Raw genomic sequence first — 25,336 nt, 5'->3', positions numbered from 1 at the left:
TTTCTTCACAAATGAGGTTTCAAATAGTCTGTGACAAAGGAAGGTTAGAAAATACACAGCTATAAAGCTTTTTGGAATTTCACATTTTTAAAAAGTATACATGTCACGTATTTGTTACATACCAGCGGAGTACTTACTATTAATCCTTGTTCTCCTGGTTTTCCTGGCTCACCCTTAAAACAAAAAAAGGAAAAAAAAAAAAAGAGTGAATAATTTCAGTAACCTGTCATGTAACATGTCTAGAATTCAATTTTCTACTTGATAAAAGTATCTTAAAAAATTCATTCTTAAACGTGTGGCAGCTAACTGTACATTACGTATATTACTTTTTTGTAAAAGTAATGTCAGTAAGGGTTGTCAGGCATTGGAATAGGCTGCCCGTGGAAGTGGTGGAATCACCATCGCTGAAGTGTTCCAACACCATGTAGACGAGGCCCTTAGTGACATGGTTTAGTGGTGGTCTTGGCAGTCCTGGAGTAATGGTTGGACTTGATGATCTTAAAGGTCCTTTCCAACCTAGCTGATTCTATGATTCTATGTGTGCATTGCATTCAGAAGAAGATATGTAGCATCTTCAAACACACCAAGATACCCAAGAGAGAGAAACCAGATATGCACGGGTTTCTGACAGCTAATTACCTACGCTTGTTGGACTTTTCAGCTCTCTCTGAAACATTGCTAACTTCTGGATACAGCAGTTACACATCCTGAAGTGAGTATCAAGATATCCCCATAAATTTAGGGAAATAAAGATGAAATAATTTCAAGAGTTTGTATCATTCTATTGTCTTATTAACAGGAAAAAAAAATCTCGTTCTTTTTTTATTTCTTTCTGGAGGCATTAAAGTTTCAAAGTCTTTGCTCTGGTGTCTGTGCGATGCAAAGGTATTACTCTGTAAGAAGGCAAATATGTTCTGGTTCCAACAGGATCTTCTGTGGACATCCAAAGAAAGGCTTAGGCAGAAGGCTGAGCAGCCCTTTCTAACATCTCTTCCTTGGTGCTCTCTGCTGGCCATAGGTCCAACAGCATGTCTAACATTTCTACCTCCTCAGCTCTAAGATTTCCTGCCCAAGAAACCAATACTTTCTCATCTCTAGAAGCTTTAAGTATCCATAATAGGTTGCACACTTCTGGGATACAAGGTGGCGATGACAGAGATGGAGACATGTGGGCACGCAGGCTGCTCTTTTCCCCTGGTACACTGCGGAAGAGAAGTAGCGGGGTTGCTGGAGTTTCTCCCCGTGCCTTGCTATCTTGGCTGCCTGACTTGCTTAGGATACCCAGCAAGTGCATGGGCACAGGAGAAAACAGGGGCCCAAGTACATCTTATATCTCTGGTGATTGTAAAGCTCCTTGCTTGAGAAAGACAGGTTGGAAAAGAAGTCCCTGCTTTGCCTAGCACTGCAAAAGAGGAAATGACTACCTTCTAATGGTGGTTGACCACTGTGAGGACATCGTCTTACAGCTGTGTGGTGCTGCAATGTCCTTATGCATAACACAGTGCAGCTATTTTGTTGTTCAGCTCTTTAGCTCAAAGGTCCATGCAAGCCTTCTAAAGATACAAAGCTGTCACCACCTCTTGGCTAAACTTTCCCTCTCTCCTGCTGACTGCACACCACACAGCCATGGAGGAAAAAAACCACCTTCTGGGGATCAGGATCACTAACCTGAGGGTACAGGACAATAGCAAGGAGCAGAATGGTAACAGCAGTCAGCAATCTGGACAGTTTCTATCTGAGTGTTTGTTTGTATCTGATTCTAAAGCTGTATTATGAACTGATTTTCCATAATGCTATAGGGCTTAAGATAGCCACAGCTTAAAAACCTATAAAAAGAAACTCTCTCTTGCCATCTAAAGTCAAAATCACTACAGAACTATTATAAAATGGAATGACCTCATTGCATAAAATGCATTACTTCCCTGTTATGAGAAACACTAATGTTCCCTCTGCTAAAAAAACACAAAACCCCAAGCAACACACAGTCATGTTGTAATCAGCAAAGCCAGCTGATTCTAGCCTCTTGTGCTTGAATTATAAAAATGGCACCACTGCAGTCAGAAATGCATTCTGGTTTCAGTCTCACCTTCACTATATCAAAGCAGAAGCAACTCTGCTGACTGCAGTCAATTTTACCACATTAAAAGGACAAACCAGAGACCAAGATGAGGCCCAAAGCCCGATGTGCTGCAGGATGAACAAGAGATGAGTAGGTGCTCAACAACAGAAACAAAAGACTTTTAATGTCATTTCATAACCTTGAGCTATAACTTATAAGGGCAATGGTGGTGAAAACCAAAACAAAGCAACAACATTAACAGCAGCAGCCCTAGAGCACTGTAGGTCTTAATTGCCAAGCCTTGCTGGATTTTCACAGGACATTTTAGCAGGGTTTTACTATTATCATCATGTTATATTGATTTGTACAGTAAATAGTGTTTCAGATGAGGCAACCTCAATAGGGCTAGAACAAGAGTGTAGGTATTTTCTTTCTTGGTTTTACCTAAAAAGGTCCTGCAGGGAAATTTTATGCCTTTCTGTCCTAACCCCACATAATAGCTATGCTTTTCCTTCAAAAAGCCCTGTTTCTATTTCCAGTGCTGGTCCTCACCTTGCTAGTTCCCTATGTGTCCTCTCAGCCACAGTTTGTACTTATCATGGGGAGAGGTGTGTGTGTGTGTGCAGCTGTACATGTGGTGCTTCAGTTGCCATGTCCCTTTCCTGTTTGTGATTCCATTTCCACACTGATAACAGAGTGGCATTCATGATGAAAAGAGAGCTACTTCTTTCAAAAGAATGAAAATTAAAGAGCCTACAAAATATAAAACAAAAAACATACTCATATTTTGCTTTAAAAAAGTCCATGTATCGATGCATCTGTTTAAAAAGCGTTTAATCATCAGGTCACGAAGTGCCAAAGGCAGAGGGTCAGATACTGTGCCTAAACCAAACAATTAGCAGTAACAATGGATTCTGCTGGTTGTTCTAATGAACAGGAAATGAGCCAAGGAAAATGGTATTATACTTGTGTAAAGGTGGCAGAACCTGATTCTAAACTTCATCATAATTTAGGCAGCATTTAGCAATTTATTACTTTAATTCCATGATTTTTGAGGCTAAATCATTAGGAAGTGAGAATTCAGGCCTGTCCGTGCTACAAACGTCTCAAATTCAGCTTTATCTTGAAGTTTGAGAACAAATATTTACTACTTTTGGGAGGGGCAGACCCTTCTCATGCATTTATCAATGCTTACATTACATCAATGAGCAACACAGAAACCTTAGAATGTGCGGAGAAACTATCAGGAGAGGAAGGCAAGGAACCTAGGTGTTACTCTTGGCCCTGCAATGAACTTGCTCTTCGTGAGGGAGACTTCAGATACACCATAACTCTGCCTGTGGTTCAGCTTCCATGTATCTTCCTTGCCAATCTTACCTCAGAAAACATCTTTGAAACTGAGCTGGCATATACTTGAGAGGCATTGGGACACCATGACAGCCACAGACTAACTCACCGGTAAGCCTGGCATCCCGCGAGGACCATCTTTGCCCGTATCTCCTGGTGGCCCTCTGGGTCCTGGTGGCCCTGGAGGTCCAGGGGGTCCAGCTTGTCCTTGGTCCCCCTAAACCAACATAAAACTCATCACAAGTTTGTTTTATAGGCACCAACCACATACAAAGACATTGATTTACCGGGAAAGATCACAAGACAGGCGGGAGGAAGCTGCCATGAGTGGGACAGTGGCTCCTTTGCTGCTTATGGCAGAGGCTGGACTTTGCCTTGGAGACAAGAGGGTTGTATCTTTCCAATGCAATCAGCCACAGAGCAGAACATTTAAATTCTAAACTGCTTGTCCTGCCACAGCACATGCCAAAATTTGGGGTAGCCTTGCAACATTTTACTCATCTAGTTTTCCAGAACAAGTAACTGTTTTCAATAAGCAGCTGTTTGCTTCATAATTCACATAATCATAACAAAGCTGAGGTAAAAAAGAAGAGCCACATGTGAGAATATATAGTTTGCATGGCAATTTTCCAAGCCCATCAATGATGCATGGATAGATTTCAAATATGAGCATGAAAAATAACTGCTTTTTCGTGAAGTTGTACATAATTTTTCATCTGTTCTGAGGAGTTGTTTTATAACAACTATTAGCTAACTCTCTTAATGGCTTTTACTTCTAATTTAACTTATTAATTTGTAAAAGCCAATTTCCAAGAGAGTTGCCAAACATATTATTTTCCCCTTAAAAAAAAAAAAAAAGACACCAAACTTATTTGATTTCCAGCATATCATTGCTAAAATCTGGAAAAAGTCAACTGCATCTTAAATATGGATCATTTAGCAAAGCTACCCATAGCCTTCTAATCGTTAATATCATTAACAGTTGCCTCATTCTAAAACATTTGCAAATGAACATCCTGCTATAAGAAGGCATCTGACAAAAAGGTACAGCAAAGAGTAAACTGAATGTAAAGAAGAACCAGACTCCAGTGAGATGAAGCACTACCTTAATGAGGCGGCGTTTAATGAGCTGCTGATCAGCTGAGAGAAACCCATGATTGATTTTAGGAAACACCATCTGATCAGGCAGGTGAGGTCAAAGGTTGAAGATCAGAGATGAGAGAATTGAAGAATAGACATCAGAAGGCCCGAGAAAGAAATAAAGACATATTCATTAGATTTGTAATAACTAAAATAATATAAACCGGTGCTTCTGCCTCACAGAAACTGTGCATTTTCTTTTGAAGAAATTTACCTCTGATATACAGGACGTACCACTCCATGAATTAACCACATAGAGTGAGTTAACTGCGTAACTTTTTTCTCCCCAGACTTCCTGTGAGAATTCTTCACATGTATTTTTCTTTCATTGCCCGGGCTCTAAAGATCAGCATTTTTACATGTTGTTCTTTCAGCAAAGCTTCTAGAGACAAAGCACCAGTTCAGCTTTCAGTCAGATTTTCTAACCAGCATATTGTGCCATGAAGAATGGTGTCATTTTAATAAGGGCTGGAGCTCCAGCCTGACCAGATTGCTTCAATCCTTCCTGCTTAATTTGCAAATCCAGCTTTTAGAAAATCTGTATGTACAGATTAAACCTCTGCTATCTAACACAAATAGCTGACTCTACATGTAACCAGTATAGAGTTCACTGACATTTTCCACACTCCTGTATGCCTCAGGGAAGCAGAACTACAGAAAAATATCATCTGAAAATAAAATACTGATTGAGATAATGGGGAATGTGGGTTTTTCCAGGGCTAACACTACGCATAGTTATAGGCATGATCCCACGCTCTGCATCAGGAGTACTTATACCAATGCAAAGGCAGTGAGGGTTAACTTAGGTCCACCATGAGGATTCATTGGTATTCAATGGTCAAAAAAGTTTTTTTTCATGTGCACTTTTATGCTGATACAGAGATATCTGACTGAACAGGTACGTGACACCCACAAACCTTGACGGTGAGGATCTGATTACTGTGCAGAGCAGCGACTGTGGGGAAGCCTGGCAGACCCTAGGGACACAGCATAACATGGTACCAAAACAGCACAACACAGACATCACAGAGACAATTTACTAACAGACAAACAGAACGAACACTATGTTTAGTATACCCCACATTGCCTACTGACAGGAAACAGCCTCTCTGTCATATGGGAAACAGAGTTGGGTTTGCACCACACTGCAGATGCAGGCTGTTAACTTACAATGAGAATATCAAGAGATTTTAGAAGGAGCAGTCCCACAGATGTGACTTTCTTTAAAATTACAATAAATTTTTATGATCATTTGATAGTTTTTAAGTTATCAGCCAGCAGACAACTGAGCCATTTTCAAGTAAAATGTGCTATAGCAATTTGAGAGTTACATAGAAAGCCTGAACTCTGGATTGCTGCAGAACTTGACAGCAGTGATGGTGGATTTTGAAGTGCTTTGTATAATTAAAATCTTGCTCCTCACGTTGTGTTTAACATATGACATTCAGCACATAAACTGGTAGTACATACACAATTATAAACACTGAACAACAATCTAGTGCTAGGTCTTGGGTATTCCAGAATGGCCAAGATCAACGCTTTCAAGACATAAAAGAAGCATTTTCACATCCCGGGCAAAATTTCTCCCCTCAAGCTTTTTATGCTACATATGTTTTCTCATATGTTAGTCTACCAACATGTGCTACCAACATGTGCAGAACTTGTACTTTACTGGTACAAAAAAGAGGAGTGTGGTAATCATGGCCTGTTGTGACAATACAAGAGGTGAATTTTACTCTCAGTTCAACACCTTTCTTGTGTTGCTTTGTAGGGTGTGAATCAGAGCTTCTGATAAAGCTGAAACCTTATAGAGTTGAGCAGTGAACTCCTAAAGAAAGAAATCCCCAAGTCTTCTCCTTGTCTTTAGCATAGCACACTGTCTGAAAAGAGGCATCAGGCTGAGGAGCACAGAATAAAATACAGTGTGGTAGCTTTAGGCTCCCTGCATGCATGCTCAGACACATGCCACCACTGAGAGCATGTGCACACAACTGGTGGCACAGCCCCTCTATGAGGCCTGGAGTGTAAGCCTGTAGGGTTGCAGCTTGACACCTCCAAAAAGGAAAGCCTCTCTCCGTCTGCCAGATAAGGTGGCTTCCAGGAAATCCTGCGTGAAAACTCTGCTGGGGCAAACCATGTTGCCACAGTGCATGAGCCCTTTGCAGCCCAGATGGCTTGGTGGAAAGCACCACAGGCAACGGCAGTCTGCCAGGTCTCCCAGCTGCAGCAGGTTCTCTCAGCATGGCAAATATTAGCTCTATTCATTGCCACATGCATCATATCAGAGAATACCTGGATCACAAAGACCGCATTGGTCTTTACAGAAAAGGAGGAGTAACTTTCTGATGCATGGATGTCCTTTCACTAACACCTTCATTAGCTTCATTCCTGATATATACCCATGATCAGAAAGCTTAGACCCTGTCAGTGGAGCCCATAAAGCCTTCTTCTTTTGTTCTAATGAACAGTGGTGTGGCTAACTGCATTGCTTGGTGACCAGAAATCTCATCTTTAGAAACAAATACAAAGATAATCCCCAAAAAGGCTAAAACTCCAAACATTTAAACTCACTCACTCTGAGACAGTACTAAGACAGGAGAGATACATAATATAGAAAACAGATGTATCAAATTTGCAATTCTCTTATTATGGGATATAAGTTATTAAGATAGTAACTTGCCAGAATCTTTACATCTGTGACTCATTAGCCCTGCTGTGCACATGGTCCATTCCTTTCCTAGATAAAGCTACAATACCCATGTAATGGAAATGAGTACAAACAAGAAACCTACAAAAGGACTAAATCTGAGTAGCAAGCAATACATTTTAAGTCTCATTTATAAAAAAAAACAGAAAATCTTTCAACAACTTCAGTTTTACTCCTCAGCCTTTAGGATTACAGCACAGTAATTTTCAGTTACCTCTAAAAGCAGTATATATTCAATCTGACATTTTAAGAAGTGGAAACTCAAAACTCATATTCTATCTTGAAAAAGGTAGAGCTGAGAATTAATTAAGAAAGGAGTTTAATTGGAAAAGGTAGTGGTTTGACATGAAAGATTTCTTTTTTTTCCTTGAGAAAATAAATGAAAAAAATTAAAAAGATTTGTGTAGCTCCACACAAAAACATTTATATAGAGCACTTCTCAGTCCTGCCCCAGCATTCTCAGTACTTCCCAATACCACACAGACAAGTTCAAGAGTAGCTATCAGTGCTGCAGTTTCCTGCCTACATAAACAACATATGAGAAAATAGGAAAGCTCCATTTTTCCATCAGCAGCTTAGTAACATCTTTCAGCTTGTTCCTAAGTAGGACAAAGCTTTTTTTCCTTTGACTAAAGCAGTCATAATCTCATACATTCTGAGATTCACAGGTCAGAGACACGCAATGCCACCTTGGACCTGAATTATCTCCCCATATGTAAAACACACATATTTGGAGAGAGCCAGAAACACAGGAATATTAAATTGAACCCAGCAAAGAAACTATAATGGGTGCATAGTTTTTGCATGTGTGGGAGGCTTTAGAGGGCACTGCATCTTCTGGCATCCATGAAAGATAATGTTGGCACACAATGAGTTTTGAAAAAGGCATAAAAAGAGCTATCCTCCCCACAAAATGAGTTCTCTTCTTGTCCTGTCACTCTGCTATAAATATAACCCCAAATATCCCTTAGATCTGTTTTATTTTTTCTCTATCTAAAGCTGTTCTCAATGATGGATTCAAAGCTACTCTATTTTCTCTTTATTTGGTTTGATTCTTGAACTGCACATAGGAAGGGCTCTTGTTCTACACCCTAGGAGGCCCTCACAGAATACAAAACACTACAGTGATCAACAGCGACCACTGGCCCACTAAATTCCTCTGCTGACAGCAACTCAAGCTCACTCTGAAATGCTAGCTGGTTACAATTTCCAAATTAGCACACTTGTTGCATGCCTCACTGCAATTTTTGCCCAAATGCCAAGCAAAACATGATGCTTGGAGGAGGCTAACAGGCCTCATAATGCACTGCCCTGCTTACCTGCCTGGAAACGTCGATAAAGCCTACTTGTCCCCAGACAATAGCTACGGAGAAAACTGAAAGATGCCAGAACATCATATGATTTTTCACTTAGTATAAATAATTCTTCTGTTACATTATCACAGCCTTCAAAGATGTGATTCCTACTAGCTGTCCAAGATTTTTCAGGTACATTCCACTTTGTGCATTGATCAACATTGATCAATATTATAAGGTCATCAATAACCTTGTCCTATGGCGAGTGTAAGAAAATTAAGCAACAGCATTTCTGGTTTTACACTATGCTACATACACTCAATTTTTACTATTGCATTTACTTAGTATAGTAAATGTCACAGTCGTCCTTAGGATTTTCCTTCTGACCTGCCAATAAACCCAAGCTGCACAAGCTTACGTGTTCCTCTGAAGACATGGTAAATGAGACAGGAATTACCACCTGCTGTTCACTTGCACTTCCTAAGGTTACAGCCAGCTGCTGCTATTTCACATCAAATCACACAGGCTTCTGGCCAGAGTGATCCTGACACTCTTTATGGCTGCTTTACCTCCCCCCAACATCACCTCCAGTTCTAATTAATCCTTCAGACCAAGCACCAGTCCTGCAGCTAATTATTGTACCTTCAGTGGTCGGTATCACCCTGTACGGTGCCATGGACTCTCAGCAGGAGCTATTTTATATAACCCCTTTTATCATAGCTGCTGCTTTCTCCATCAGCAAATCTGCTAACTAAAACAGTGCACCCAAAGAGGACAAGGATCCAGAAATTTCTTTTTGCTTAGGCAATCATTCAGCAAAGAGCTTTATTTGGAATACATTATGTAATGATTCAGACTTTGTATTAAAATAATAAAAAATGTAATTTTAAGAACTAGCACAAACAGGTCACTATAAAAGTGTTATTTTCTATAATGTGACTATAATGTGAAAATGCTATTTTCACAGTAAACTCTACCTACCTGAAACTGCACTCAAAATGAACAAAACTGGAAAACGCCAGAACTTTTCTATTTTGGTCCTAGGATTAGATGAATTTTTAGTGAGGCAAATATCTTTTCCATGCAACTCAGTTACAAGTTCTGATGAGTGATCACCATCTGACCTATGCAAAATATATATTGCCTTCCCTCCTGAAGGCAAACCTCCTACTCTCACTGAAACTAATGGTAGACATCCAGTTAACTTCAAGATGGGCTGGTCTTCCCCAAACCAAGCTAGTTCTCACACCAAAAATCTTCTGTCCTGGCTTACGTTTCTTTTCAAATTACATAACCATCACAGTTGTGCAATGCAGGTAAGTCGTTCACTTCTATGATATTCATTAAGACTGGATGAAATGTTTTTAAAGAGTTGTTTTCAATCAAATTGGTCTAACTCAAGTGTTCAGTATTGCAGCGTGACAGCTGCAGCTTGAGCTAAAACAACTACATGATGTTTTGTCAGTCACAGGACATGGCTGTAGAAAAAGGAACAGGATGTACAGAGACTTCCTTCCTCACCATTCCTTTGGCACTACTAAAAAGGGGCAGGATGCAAACCAAGTGGTGGTGAGTGAAGACAGGCACCAACTAGCTCTTAAGACAGGAATGACAACATCCTCATCTTGGGAGGGTGTATGTGGCACTCTAAGAGGGTGTCACAGCTGTTCTGCATTCCCCAGGGAAACCCCAGGAGCTGAACATCAAAGGCATAGTTTGGCCCTAGAGAGTCATCCACAGCCAAAAGGACACTCCTGTGAACTCCGAAAGGAGGCACATCCTCCTTTCATTTGAGTGTCCCACTGCTTCAGATGAAGCTGGTAACCACTGCAGTCTGAGCTCTTTCCTAACGTCTTATTGTTACAGCACTCAAAGTTACCTTGCTCCAATTTGTTATCCTAGTTTCAGCTTAATGGAAAACAGGGGAGCCACAACAGCCTAATACTAGTGAAGCAGAACAGATAATTAGTCCCAGGAACAGAGAAGGTAAATACCCGTGTTGCCTTCTGGCAGATAAGGAAACAAAGTCTCAAAAGTCAGATTAACTGCTCACAAAAAAAAAAAATGGTGTTAAACCAGATGTTCAGCAGTTTACTCTATGATGCTGCTTTAGTAAAATTTAACAGAAGGAACCATGAACTTTCTTTTAGTCTTCTTACAGTGGTTAAATATAGTTTAGAATGTGAACTATAATTTGTTTTACACAGGACAATTAATAACAGAAGAAACAACAATGTGGGTAATCATACTGCTCAAGTATGAACTTAAGTGATGCAGTGTTTGTACTATGTATCTGAAATAACACATAATAAACGAATAACTTGCTTTTTTACATACATAAGAACATCACTTTAAGGAAATACTACCACTATATCATTACCTCTACAGAGTTTTTGACAGTATATTCATATAAATGAAACTAAAGAGTATTTAATCCAAAAAGAAAAAGCTGTTCCTAGCTAATTTATGCTAATGAAAGTTACCCAGTTCTTCTATTAAGAAAGATGAAATTAATTAGTAGTATTTATAGAAATTAGAGAAACTTTATGATGATATAATTAAACATCATCAACTGCAGTCCTGTAAGAAATTCACAGACTATGTTTAAATTATGTAAAATTATATTTAATTAACATAATACTCTGACTATACACCTATACATTTTGGCTTTGACGAGATGTTGAATGAAGATAAAAATTAGCACTGTTTGGGAACATTGCTTCCTATTACATCAGTGACTTACCTACATTTGCTACAATTGGCATTGCCTTCAAAAACCTGAAGGCAAGAAATCAGATTAATTTTTCTAGTACTACTTATTTTGCAAAGCAAACCTGTTCCTCTCAAAAAAAAAAAAAATTGCTAACCTTCAAATGAAATATAATACAAAATAAGATAGCTTTAAAAGATGGTGAAAAATTAATCATCACAATTTAATCATCACTCAGTAACTGCTATCATCTGATTACGGATGAGGTACTGATTCTAATGACATGAATATAGGTTTTCTATTAATTGTCAGTAGAAGCAGGAAAAGGCTCAATATATTTATTACACATTCCATAGAAAACTATTAACTAATAATAGTACATATTTTAAAACTAGAATTTTTGAAATTTTCTTATAAAAATGGGTCAAAATGTACTGCTTGGATATCTTCAATTTCTTTTTAACGTGGGACAGTTTATAAAAGTTGTGTCTATTATGATACAAGTGAAGCAATACTTCAGCTAAAAACATAGCTTACATTTACACACTCACTTGTATTGAGCTATTTCAGGAAACAGACGGCATCCAAAGCCATTTCTGTCTTCATTAGATCATTTTTAAATAATTTTCCAGCACAGAACAGAACCTGCAAAATTTCTATTGTAAAACAATGATTTCTCCCTAGTTTGCAGCAACTAAGTAGCAAATGTATTAAAATAGGTAAGGGGAAAGGGTTAAATAAAAAAGAACATCACTCTCTGAACCTCATCGTTTTAACAGTACACAAGTCAATTTTTAATCTTCAAGTCAATAAAGTTTAACACAATAAAATAAATTTCTGAATACTTTTCTAGAACTTTCTCTTCTCCTGAAGATATTTTTAGAGATGTTATCAGTTCTGGGAAGATCCAGATGCTAGGAAAATTTACTTAACGTATTAAAGACAGAAAATAATTTTATGGAAATATATAAGTATGGCTTCTGGATGGTTTCTCATTGTACGAAGATCAAAACCAATTTAAAGGCAACTGCTAGCTGATGATTTCTAGACCTGATAAGCAGGGAATCTCCCATGTATCTGAATGAAAGGACAGAAGATATTTACTATGTCATATATACAAGGAGAACAGAGTGATTAAGACACTCAGTACTAGCTGTTCCATTCCCAGACATTCACCTCTGAAGATCTATTTCCAGTAATCAGGGTACAATCTATACTTGGACAATTTATCATTTGCAATCCTACCATTACAAAATCTTTAAAAGCTTTTTTAAATTGGGGCATTTTTCTTTTCAGCAGGATTTAAAATTTTCAAACTAATATGTAAAAATACCAAACCAAAGAATCTTTCAGGCTCCTTGCCTGTAAAACTTGAATTAGTCTAAAAATGTCTATTGCTTTTGGATATTGTAGTCAGTATGTCTGCAAACTTGTGAAATCCAAATGTCGATTCCATCCCACAGTCACTTTCAGGTACAATATTTCTCTAAAACAATATGTTATGGTATTACCTCCAAACACATTTATTTTACATAGGCAGTGATGGAAAACTATGTGCAAAGGTAACCAGTCACGGTTAAATGGGTTTATTTGGTGCATGACTGGCTTGCACATATAATTTCCATTTATTATATTCTAAATCCCCTGGCATAGCAAGTTGAGCAGATTCACCCTGAAGACAGTCATCAGAAGAGATAACTGCTGTACCATAAAACATAAAATGGTCAGAGGCTTTGTAGTACTTATTACTTGTGAAATCCGCAAGGCAAATAGAAGAGGCTGCTGCAGAACACATTCAAACACACATAAAAAAGATAAAGGGAAAAGCAGCAAGACTGAGCAAATTACCTAAGCTACACCCATATACTTCAAAAAAAGGTTTTTAGCTGCAAGTGATTTACCAAAACTACAGTGTAGCCATAACCATTTTTATGGCCCAGTACAGATTCTACTGCCCTCCAGTATAGGGGGCTGTCTTGTCAAAGAGGGACACAATAGTCTCTGTGTAGCAGTCCTTGCACTTGCTCAACCTGCAAAATAACAGTGAACAAACCTGCATGTTTGTATTTACTATTGCCAACACTTCCAGCCCAGGGGTTGAAAGACGCACACTCTTAACCACTTCTTACATTTGTCCAATATTTTGCCAAGATTTCTGGACCAGTAGAGGCTCTGGCACCTTTGCTTACCCTCCAAAACTGCCCTCTGCTCTCCATTTTATGCCACCATAAGAAAAAACAGCATCATCTTTCCCTTGCGTATATAACATTTTTTTTTGTATTCAGACCTCTCTTTCTCTGGAAACTTCCCCAATACTCATAATTCCAGATTCTTATCCTCAGCTGTGTAATACTCTTCACAGTATTCCATATTTATTTATTAATGTATCTCCTTCTTATAGCTTTGTCAAATTTGCTCTCCTGTTCTTAACTAAACACCAGTTCTTCTGAATAGAAGATCACTTAGCACAAGTACCTATGCACAGACTTCTGACTGTGCATCAGTCAGAGGATGAATGGAGCATCCTCTCCTAAGCCACTAAGACTGTGAGGGTCTACTCCCCTGCCTTCTCTCCCTTCACATTCTCCATAAGGTTCCATATCACAGAATTAGCCAAAATACACAGACTAGCATAGTTTCTGAGAGATACTAAATTTACTTAGAAGTTAAAGTTTTTACATTCTTCAGAATCTCCAATCTGTGTATTCACGCTACTCACATTGCTAGTCTCTATTTCCTTTTTATATCTTTAAATAGTTTTCTAATTCTTCTTTTGTGTTTCAACTGAAATAATATTTAAAGCTGTTCACTAACAGGCCTCTGCCTTTATAATGTGCAGTCATATTACCAAACATAACAAAACTCCTTTGTAGGTAATTAAAGCTGACAGCACCGAATTCAGCTATAAATGCATGTTGTGATTTTAGATAATCTTATTGACTACAAATGAAATACACATGAAACACAACAGAAGAATAAAATAAAATTGCAAATTCAAAATATTTAACATAGTTGGCAGAAAAAGTAAAAAAGAAAATCCATGGAACATGCCGTTACAGAGATTTATAAACATGTAACCAAAGAGAATCACTATATCATCAGAACAATTAACCAAATATTTTCTAATGAAGCACAGATGTAAAGAAGAATGAACTGGCACAGCCAATCTATCTGATCTGCTAAAATAAACATATTTAAAAACTAAAAGAACCTTTACATTTCCACAGCTAAATTGTGGTCTGTTTGAATGTATTTACAAGGTGATATTATTATTAAAATATCAAATACAGACATGTCAGGAAAAAGAGCTAATACATGCATACATGATATCTGTTTACAATTCACTAATTACTCGACACATTTTACATGAAATCTGGAACTATATTTATTAGAAACCCACCAGCCCTCTGCATTGTGGGAGCCCATGCAAGGCACGAAAACATTGCTGGGGAAACTGAAAGGTTTGGTTAGGAAAGCCAGCTTTTGTACAGCAGAGCAAAAACACTGTGAAACCTGCTTCCACCCATAATGAAAATTGTGTATTTGAATGCATTATTACTGTTACTCAGATCTTCCCAGACACTATCTGGTCACGTTCAATATTACTGTCCTGCAGACACTTACTTCAACATGCAGGGTAAAGGCAGCTAATAAGCATAATTAGCTCAGACAGTGTATTTAATTTAGTTTTGCACTAAAGACTAATTGCCTACTCAGCAAGGGGAAGTGTAACATTGTTTTTTAAGATGCTTACCCGAGGGCCCTGATCACCTTGATCTCCCTGCAAAGTGGAAAGATGAGATGATAGGTTTAACACAGCATCTGTGTGCTACCCAGCTCTCTTACATAATCTGACATTACACTGCGTCAACACAAACGATCTCTTTAGCTCATGCTGGGCTTTCCATTCATCTGTGTCACCCGTACATCAACTCACCTTCTCGCCTTTTGGACCAGGAGGGCCCTGAAAGAAACAAAAGCAGAGAAGAATTACTAATACTGACAAAGTCCTGGGACTCAGCAAGAAACAGGTCTGTGACAGTCTGCAAGTTCTTCCTAACAATGTATGTCCTTGTAATTTTTTCACTCCAAAGGCCAGGGCTATTCCAGAGATAGCTTCTTCACTGTATTAATAATAGCACTCTGTAGTTATTTCTCAAATAGTCTGCTCACCCTGTGTGTTAAATCAGGCTACTTCAACAAGCAAAACTATGCCTGAAATGGCAAAACTTCTATTGATTCCAGTTAGGAGCAGCAGTTTATCTCCTATCAGATAGTAAATGTTTTTTAAGACTGTAAAACTTCTTTGCAAGTGCATCTAATAAATTCAGAGACATATAAATCTGCCATGTATTTTGGCACCCTCCCTGGCTTAGATTGCCAAAGAAAAATGGACTCGGGAATCTAAAAGTAGAGTTGTCAGTCCTATCTTTGGCAATGCTGAAGTTGATGTTTAGTCTCAAGTGTTTTAGACAAAATTTGCTCTTTGTATAACGTGAATTTGCAGAAGTAATATTTATTGTTACTTACCACCAGACAAACAGTAAGGTGACAATCACATAACAGCATGGTCCTTTCCTATTCCATTTTTATTAAGCACCTTCCAGCAAGCTACCAGCAGGTTTCTAAAACACTAGTTTTCAGGTTAGTATCTTGTGAATAAAAGCGCTAGCAGTCTGCAGAGAACTGGCTGCTTACACAGTGCAGACTCTACCTCACTTTTCTGAAAAATATGCAGGTGTTTCATTACAAAGAAGGACCTGGGAATGTATGAAAGCAGCTGGAAACAGAGAAGGAGCCATCCAAGCTAGCAGAGAGAGGGTGTGTGTATGTGCACAAATGCAGCATAAGAAAAGGTTGCCACCAGCAAGACAATTAGAAATAACCAAGTGCAACTTAGTTGAGCTGAGCATGTTTGAATCATTTCATAATTTACACTAGTAAAAATTCATGTGGTTCACATAAATGCAAATAGAAGGAAGGTCAGTCTGCTGTGTATTAAAGATGTGACCAACCATATGCAAGTTTTTGAGAATCCTCGTTGTAGTCAATTTTCTGCTTATTTTTAAGGGCTTCTGACGCATGCCAGAGAAGGGCATCTGCTGCTAAATCTTCCAAGGAGTTAAAACATATGCCTCTCCTTCCATAGCCTGCCATGTCTTCCGTCAGCTGCAGAGCACACAGAAACAAGTCTGCTACCTGACTTCTCCATATCTCCTTTACAAAGGATAGTGCTCAGTGCTAGCTGAATGGGAACCGTCTGCTCAGGTAACTATGATCCCATCAATTTTGCACCACTCTGCAAGAACTTGTCCTCTTTAAAAACAAAGTAAACCAAACAATTTATGAATGGATACAACCTTGCTGCACCCTTTAAGGTGTCTCCATCTATTTTTTTTTATACTTTAACTCTTATTGACCCTTTCCAATGCACATGTTCATATACATACACCGGAAACTACATGCAGCACTGTCTACAGACTCATACTTACTTGGATGTGACATTACATAGACTATATTTTCAGCAGGCCCACTTTAAAACGTACACATATATGTCTTTAATCTTGCAAATTTGCAAACTCATACCATCAGTAACACAGTAACTTCAGAATGGGAAGAAGTAGAATCAATCAACGCTGGCTGTTTCTGCCTTTTTCACTGTGAACACTGAGTACAAGTGAAGGGCTGTGCTTATGTATTCTATCTCCTTGAATTATCAGACTGCTACTGGCTCTGAATATCTTACTGGCAGCAAACTGCAAATAACATGACCCCTATCTGCTACAGTCAGAATCCTATTTCTTGGGTCTTAAGCGTGAAATTACAGATAACATGATCAAGACTGCAGACAGATGTTGGCTTTTGGATCATGCCACAGTTGTGGGACTGCTACTGCCTTCATCCAGCTGCTCAATGCCATTCTTACGCCCAGAGTTAGCCCTACTTCTGCAGGGTTTTGGCTCACAGCTTTTCTGAGGCATGCCTACCACAGCTCTGCCAGCTGGTAGAAACTAAGACAGCAGAGACTGCATCAGCTGCCTGAACTAAGCTGGCTCACTGGAACAGAAACAAGATAGAGCATGCTCACATGAGATTCAGCCAGCAGATCTGAGGGGCTACAAAACCATCTTCCTGGTACAACTGCTGGCAATATGCTCAGCTGTTTACACCTGCAGAAGTGGTCCCTGCCTCACCTTCGCATATCTTCTGTTAATTTTCTGAAAGAGCAATCCATACCCAAACACGTTTATTATAAGACCAAATCACATATCTCAATGTTTTCTTCTTTTTCTGTGCAGAGTTTTTTTAAAACTGCTTGTCCACATCATATTCAGAAATCCAGGGTTTTCTTTTCATTTCTTTCTATTGGACAAAGCCAGCAACTATGACTGCTTGGTGTTTGCTCTCCCCTAGTGTGACACACTATACTCTCTCTGAAGTCATCCTTCAGCACACAATTTTTTCATACAAATTCTTCATTAATATCTGACAACTTTATTGTACCAGAAGTTAAAAACAGCTTTTCAAGAGGCCACAAGAGCACTTCTAGTGTGAACATTCTCGCAAGTGTGAACAATTCTCTCTGCACTTGTATTTGCAATGCTTTTGCTTTCCACCAAGAGTCTTAGAAAACAAGCAAAGAATTGCAAGCAAAAATAGCTCTTCTGGATGCTAGTGAATAGAACCAGTGGGGTTTCAGCAAAAGAAACTTAATGTAATTCTGTCATGGCTTGTTCACCCATCTCTGGCTCTTCCCCCATTGTTTCAATTGTTCTCTATTGTTTTTGCAACTTTAAAAAGAAAATTCCTATCCTCAGCCTTTGACATCTTCTTTCCATTTGTGCTGAGAAATTCTCCCAAGGTTTTTACTGCAGAATTTATTAGTGTGTGTACACTGAGTGGAGGCAGGGAGAAAGAAAAATCTGAGGGAAAGCTGGGTTTGCGGGGGTGGGGTGTGATTGGGAGAAAGATTTGTTTAAAGGAGGGCAAGGTTTCTTCTGTTTAAGCGTCTAGACACAAAGAACAGAGTGAGTAAAATAACACTAGCTTTGTAGGCCACAGCATAGACATCCTGCTTTTTTCCCAGGGAGACTTCTGTGCTTTCGTTTATGAGATTGCAGAGATCTAGCTGCTAGCTGCCGCACAAATGTGAAAGCATTTTGTGTAAGTTATATGAAACGTCTGAGGTCAGAGCATTTCTGAAATAACTTTACAGTGTTTTCACTGGAAACAGAGGCTCTTTTCTCAAAGTGTAATTATCTACTCCAGACTACTATACATTTCCAAGGAGAGTTTATAGCCTGTTTCACATAAGCAAGGCCTTGTAAATCACAAACACGTGCAATATCTGCATTCATAATTAGGCGACAAATACTACTGTTTTAAAACAAGTTCTTCTAAGGCAGACCAAAAGGCCTCCAGGCACCTGCCAGCCAAGAACAAAGCTGAAATCAAGGTCAAATCCACTCAACAGCCATGTTCAAAATTACTGGCAGGTGACTTTTTTTTTTTGGCTATCAAAATCCCATTTCCATTCTCTGATGAAGTCTTTACATTATTATGAATATGGGTACAAGAAATAGAAGAGCAAGTGAATGCAGTGCTGCAAAACATGAGACCAGCCCTTGTGGTCTTCATTCAGAAAACAATTCCCCTTATGATTAGCTGTGATCAGCAGGATTTTCTGCACAGCAGGCATCTTATAATTCATTGCCTGAAATTTGCTGATTTTGTATTCCACCCTTGTGGCCATTGCCACCTTTACAGTTTTGGAAAAGTTATGTTCAGAGGACTTCTTAAAAAGTCAATATTTGATTTATATTGGTTTTGCAAACATTCAAAATCATCTGAATTCTCTTAGATATGTTCTCTCCGTATTCCTATTGCCTTTAACCGTAATACAGGCATTTCTACCATGACTTCACCAAAACTCTCCCAGCATCTTTCAGAGTAGAACTGAAAATAGTAAGAGATTCTCAGGAAGGGGTTCAAAGAAACAGCAATATTTCTAGGTTCTGTAGAAACCTTCAAAGTCAAGACATAGGAATCCAGATTTACAGTGAAATGTTAGGCAACCCATATGATTCCACTGCAAAAAGGACCTGCCAGTGCCTGGCATAAAGTGATAAACAAGCAGAATCAGTTGGACTGTGACAGTCCCAGATCCCAGTAGGACCATTCACCTTCAAGGTTCCTAAGGAACCCGACATGTCAAACTCTGCCACTCCTATCAGACAGCTTCCACAGAAGACAGTTAATAATAAGCCATTAGATGCAGCCACTGCTTTTCTGTATTTCAACCACAAGAGCCATAAGTTAAGGCAACCTGGCAGCTAGAGGACTGAATATAACTTGCAAGGTTCAACCTTCATTTTTGTTTGGGATTAAGAGCATACAAGGCATTCATCCCTACTAGCAGCTATAGCATCCACAATAAGAGTGTAGCTGGCAGTGTAAGGGAATAGCAGCCTTATTGAGACAAGCAGAAAAGAAAAACAGTCCAATGTCATTCAGACAAATTCAAAATAGAAACTAATTTGCCAACTTAGTTTAATCATGTTTTCACAACTAAATGACATGCCATACATTGCCAAAGTTAATTCAATTCATACAGTTTATTTTGAGGGTAAGAGGTGGTTTTAGCACATAACAACAAAGTATTCAGTTACAAAAGTCTGACCTTATATTTCTTTGAAATTTGGCTCATGACTTTCAAAAATTACAATTATCCTGCTGGAACAACCATCCCAAGTCTAACCTATAGTTACCGCAAAATATTAGAATCAGATATGCTGAATCATAAGATAAGAGGTTACACAGAGTATTATGAAACAATACTATTTCCAAGTTCCTGTCCTTACTTTAGTCTTGCATCCACCGTGCAAGCCCTGAACTACTCAGCAATGTGTTTTCGGCATTTGCTGAATTTGGCCATATTTACAGCCAGTATGTGCATACACTAGCTTACAATGCAAAGATCTCACCTTGCATCAATCTTAAAAGCACTCACAAGAATTTCCAGCAAGTCTGAACAGCTTCTACCACTGAAATTTTATTTTACATATTTTATTCTTCCCCTGGGATATGACTGACCTATGGTTAAAACTTAACAAAGAAAAAAATCCGCAACCCAACACCCAAAAAACTCTTAATAATCTTTCCTTTGCTCCCCTTATATTCTCAAATTTTTGTTACAATATTCAAGGCAGAGAAAAGGAAATCTGAATATTTGACACAATACTTTGCCTGACTTAATAAACATTATGTAAATGGAAGTAATGAGAAACATTAAATTGATATATATAACAATCTAGATAAACAGCTCAGTTAACATTCACATCAACAAGTAAATTGTAAGTGAATACTGCCCTAAATTCATATAACCATATTCAGAAGTCAGTGATTTATGCCAACACATAAATCAGACAGGTTCAATAAGCTGCGGGCAGGAGAACACAATCTACCCAAAATGCATCAATAAAGCATTTAGACTGTAATTTATATATTCATTTCTCATGCAATGCCTTTGCTGAGATTGGGATAGGGTGCTTTTTTGAACTTTATAATGTTGCTTAAAAAAATCAGCAGACTGCATCACAAGCTGCAAAGGGGTCACTGCTGACTAATTCAGTATGCAGGAAGAAGCATAAGGCTCAGTGCCTGAGCAAGAACCTGCAAGAGGAAATCCCTTTCTCTGATATACTTGATTTCTTTGATTAACCAGTAATGCTATCCTCCCACCTTTCCTCCCCTTCTACAGACAAACACAATGTTTTTCTTTGAAAACCTACAAACTCAACACAAATAGCTGTATAAAGATTCCATGGTAGGGAGGGTATGACTATGTACCTATTGCCTGAGCAATGGATCACAAATCAAGGATCATCTTTACTACTGCCACGAACGAATTTAAGCAAAAACTATAGTCTGAATCAACTGTTAAGTTTCTTGTGAATCTAGTAGCTGCTTACTAGAACGCTAGTAAGACCAAAGATATGGTGACAGAAAAACTTGTCACATTATTAAACATAAGAAAATGGCTCCTGGTAAAGTCAAAAGCCTCCTGACTACCACATACAGCTCAATGCACTGTAATACATGTATTTCCTGAATCTAAACCCTAATTGCCCTGTCTATAGTGCATCTTCTTATTCTCCTACTTGCTAGGTAGGCAGAAATTTATTGATGATGTTAGAGTTTTGACACAATACTGTACAAAAACACCACAAAGGAAATCTCACTCTACTAAACATGCAAAACAGCACATAAAAACAGACATGAGAAAATCTAACACTGCTAAGTCTCTCATTTTAGAAGAAAACACCCAGAGTTTCTATTTTCAGTAACACCATAGGTGCAAAGAAGATACAAACACATAATCTTAGTTACCTCAAAAAGACAGAAACACACAAAATTTTGGCCAGTGCTCAGAACTGCAGGAAGTTATTTGAAAACACAACTGATGTGTGCCCTACAGAAGCAAAACTCCTAAACCAGACAGAACAGTGAGCTTTTTTACTATTACTGTTACATTTACTGTTTCCAAACCAACCTCAGGAGTTTTTAGAGTTCAAGCTGTGATTTCTAAAATATTTTTTTAAGGACAGTGTAACAAAATACCAGTTTCAGTGTTTAATACCTGGTTTATAAAACATACCAAAACCATGACAATTTTTTGATACAGGCTGGTTCATGCTTCCTTCTTTTCCACCGGTCTTCCAGCAGATCCCTGTCTCATTACATGTCCACCTGAGACTCAAAAAAGCATCACATGCTGTCTTAGGTTTATAGAATAGTTTGGGTTGGAAGAGACCTTTCAGGGTCAGTCTAGTCCAACCCCCCTCCTTGCAATAAGCAGGGACATCTTTAATTAGATCAGGTTGCTCAGAAACATATCCAGCCTGGCCTTAACTGTCTCCAGGGATGGCGCATCCACCACCTCTCTGGGTAATCTGTTCCAGTGTTTCACCACCCTCATTGTAAAAAATTCCTTCCTTGTAGTCTGTCTAACTCTACCCTCTTTTAGTTTTAAAATTATCCCTTGTCCTATCACATGACCTGATAAAATGTAGATCAAGATTGAGATTAACTCCTCATACTCCGGTATTTCATGTAGGCTGTTCTGGACTCCTTTATATTCACAAAACCTCCCTACTACTTCTTCCTTTTGCTGCTTTAAGAATAAACACTTGGAGTCCCACTCCATTCTATACTAGACTACTATGCAGCAGATTATTTATGTATCCCTCTTATATCCTCTCCAATGGGAGTGTGTATGTCTTCACATGTGTCAAATGTGTAAACTGATGGAATTTAAAAACAAGACTGTATTTCTCTATTAGCATTGACAATAGTAGTTGTCATGAGTGACAGAAAAATTAATATATAACATGGTAGCTATGGAATAGACAAAACTTATGTTTCTTATAAGTCATAGGGTTCCTGGTAGGATTTATTATTTCATAAGATGTGGTAAGAAGAGAAAGTGCAGTTGACTAGACTTCTACTTTCATTAATATTCAATTCAGTCAACAGAAATAATGCCAGAGAAATTCAAGGAGCAATGAATTAAACAACTATAAAAAGCATGTTTGGAAGACAAAGAAGAATGAAGGTCTGCTTTCAAATTTTACATTAAAAAGAACTAGAGTGCAAAGAGTTTTCAAGGTAGATTGCTTCACCTTTTCCTCAGAAGAACTGCATTTATTGTTGTGTCAAACTACTGAAGCAGCAAAGAAGTTATAGCTCTAAACAGATTTTTATTGCCACAGACTTCACACCTTTTATTTTGTATTGAACATTAAAGGGGATATGAAAGAAAAGAGAAAAAACAACTAGCTCTTTTTAAGCTTCCAATTATCCCTATTTATTAGAATAACAATGGCACAGTACTGCTCCAGAGGATTTGTCTGTATTCACCCATGAGGACTGTACCAGTAAGCAACCCATAAGCAAACTGTATAAATATACAGCTATTTTGCTCGAAAAGCCTGGTAACCTTCTGGCGCCCTGTCTAAGCAGATGCATAAGGTATTGATGCCTTGAACCTGATCAAAATGTTCTGCTTTATGGAAGTAATTAATAAGCTCCCAAATCAAATGAGAACTTGGGAAAAAAAAAAAAAAGAAAAAGACTTAAAAGGAAGACCAACATAGTCTGGTGGAATTTAGGGCTTATAAAACTGCAGGGATCATGGAAGTACATTCTGGCTTTCTTTCCCAGCGCAATAGAAATTGAAAAGAAAAAATTCCACCTCCTGTCAATCAAACTCATAAAATCTTTTTTCCAGATTTTTGAGATAAAAAATACACCATTTAATACTTTTTATACTTCCTTTGGTAGATTTTTATCCAGAGGCCAACTCTCTCATTTATTCCTAGAGGCTTAGCAAGAAAACAGCTCCTCACTGGGAGTTAACTTCCTGTTATTTTCAGAAACAGTAGTTCACATTCTAGCATTTCAGTAATTTTTTACCTAAAGCTTGAATAGTGGCTTCAAACACCTCTGGTACTTCCCTGATTACTTAGTAGCCTGATAGATAATTCGGCTGAAATGACAGCATCTTTTACTCATATGGTCTTTTTTGTTTGAGTTAAAAGAACATTTTTGATGAGGATGACAGCTTGAACTTCAAAGTAAGGGAAGAGGAGAATTTCAGACCAATGGAGATTCACCACTGCCAGTCACTACCAACACGAGAAGTACCCGTGGTCATTTAAATATGTCTTCCAAGCTCCCTAAGACTTCTGGATCTTTCAACTTGACTGCCTCCATTACTAATATGCGGAGAAATAACATACAAATGTCTACCAGGCTGATCCTCCTTTGACAGGCAACTAGGTTAAGGAGAAGATTTATGTACTTCATTAACAGGTGTTGCATAGGGTACAGCTCTACAAAAACATCATAACCACACAAAACCAAAGAATATTTACTATTTTTGCATTTACTATTCATTACTGAGCTGAATCCACATGTGTTGCAGCAGCAGTGCCCTAAGTTGCATTCAGCATTTAAAAAGCATGGCGTCCTGTACATACACTGTTTCTAATTTTCCAAACTTTACTACTCACTACTGGATACATTTGCTTATTCAAGGCAGTAGAATGCCAAAGAAAGATTTAGATATTCTTTTAGTGTTGTCTGCAAATTCTACTATGAAATGCTACTGTGTTAGATTACTTAAATCATGAATGGTTAAAAGAAAATGAAACATTTTTCAGTGAAATATTAGTATAAAGCCATAGCCACATAAAATATAGCCCAAGGGAAAGGCTTCTGAGACTGCAGTATAACCTCCACAGATAAAGAGCAACGAAATTATTTCACAACCTAGGTAACTTTTTTAACTTCAGGATATAGCAATGCTCGGGGAAAACATATTTTAGTGAAATATGAACATATATTTCTCTGATAATCTTACCCTTATTTCTTTTCTTTCTCTCCACCTTCACACCCCCTTTCACATCCTATAGTCCCTTAAAGAGCTTTTGTGCATTTCAGGCTCCCATTGGTGCCCAAACAAGCCTTTTCACAAGAACTACCCAACAAAAGTAATGATAAAAGCTACATTGAACAAATCCATCTCAGGCAACTTGCAAGTACTAGGCAAATGTCTCCAAACTATCCTAGTTACAAGTCATTGCTAAAACAGGCAAAGACTTGACAGTCATAACTCCACTCTTGATGGGGATGTGTCAACCCTTAATCACAGATTAAATTATTCAAAGTCAATGAGTATAAAAGCACATAAAAATAGTGTACAATAAGACAAACAAATGCTAGTAGAAGAACTAAACTTTTCATTTATCTTCCTTAATTTCTTTCTCTACAACAGGGGAAAACTACAATGACATACTACATACATCTCTTTTGAGAACTGTTCAGATTTGAAAAGTTTGAGTTGAAACACTAGATAAATGTAAAGGAATTTTTATATCAACTACAAACATACACATACTTTTATACATAGGCATATATAAAAGTGGGATGACTGAAGATATTTTTGTAACCTTTAAGACTGGCAACATCTTTACACAGGAGGCAATTTAAGATAAAATAAAGTTTATTAAAAACAA

The 25,336-nt window shown here is 38.1% G+C and overlaps 1 protein-coding gene across 1 annotated transcript in view; it reads right to left on the bottom strand.

Moving 5' to 3' along the window:
* The window catches only part of COL25A1 (collagen type XXV alpha 1 chain), a 294,833-nt gene that overhangs the window by 80,255 nt on the left and 189,242 nt on the right, over positions 1-25,336 (bottom strand). The window contains exons 6-10 of the mRNA XM_057404557.1: positions 15,196-15,222; positions 15,013-15,039; positions 4,512-4,583; positions 3,516-3,623; positions 138-173 (exon numbers count right to left, since the gene is read on the bottom strand). Coding sequence (XP_057260540.1) covers positions 138-173; positions 3,516-3,623; positions 4,512-4,583; positions 15,013-15,039; positions 15,196-15,222 — 270 coding nt within the window. The remainder of the gene's footprint in view (positions 1-137; positions 174-3,515; positions 3,624-4,511; positions 4,584-15,012; positions 15,040-15,195; positions 15,223-25,336) is intronic.

This window comes from Pezoporus wallicus, unplaced genomic scaffold, assembly GCF_028554395.1.
Source record: "Pezoporus wallicus isolate ANWC-B61680 ecotype Strahan unplaced genomic scaffold, APGP_CSIRO_Pwel_v1 contig_1583, whole genome shotgun sequence".
Lineage (NCBI taxonomy): Eukaryota > Metazoa > Chordata > Aves > Psittaciformes > Psittacidae > Pezoporus > Pezoporus wallicus.
Note: the sequence above shows the minus strand (reverse complement) of the source record. Positions and strands in the feature narration are given on the sequence as shown.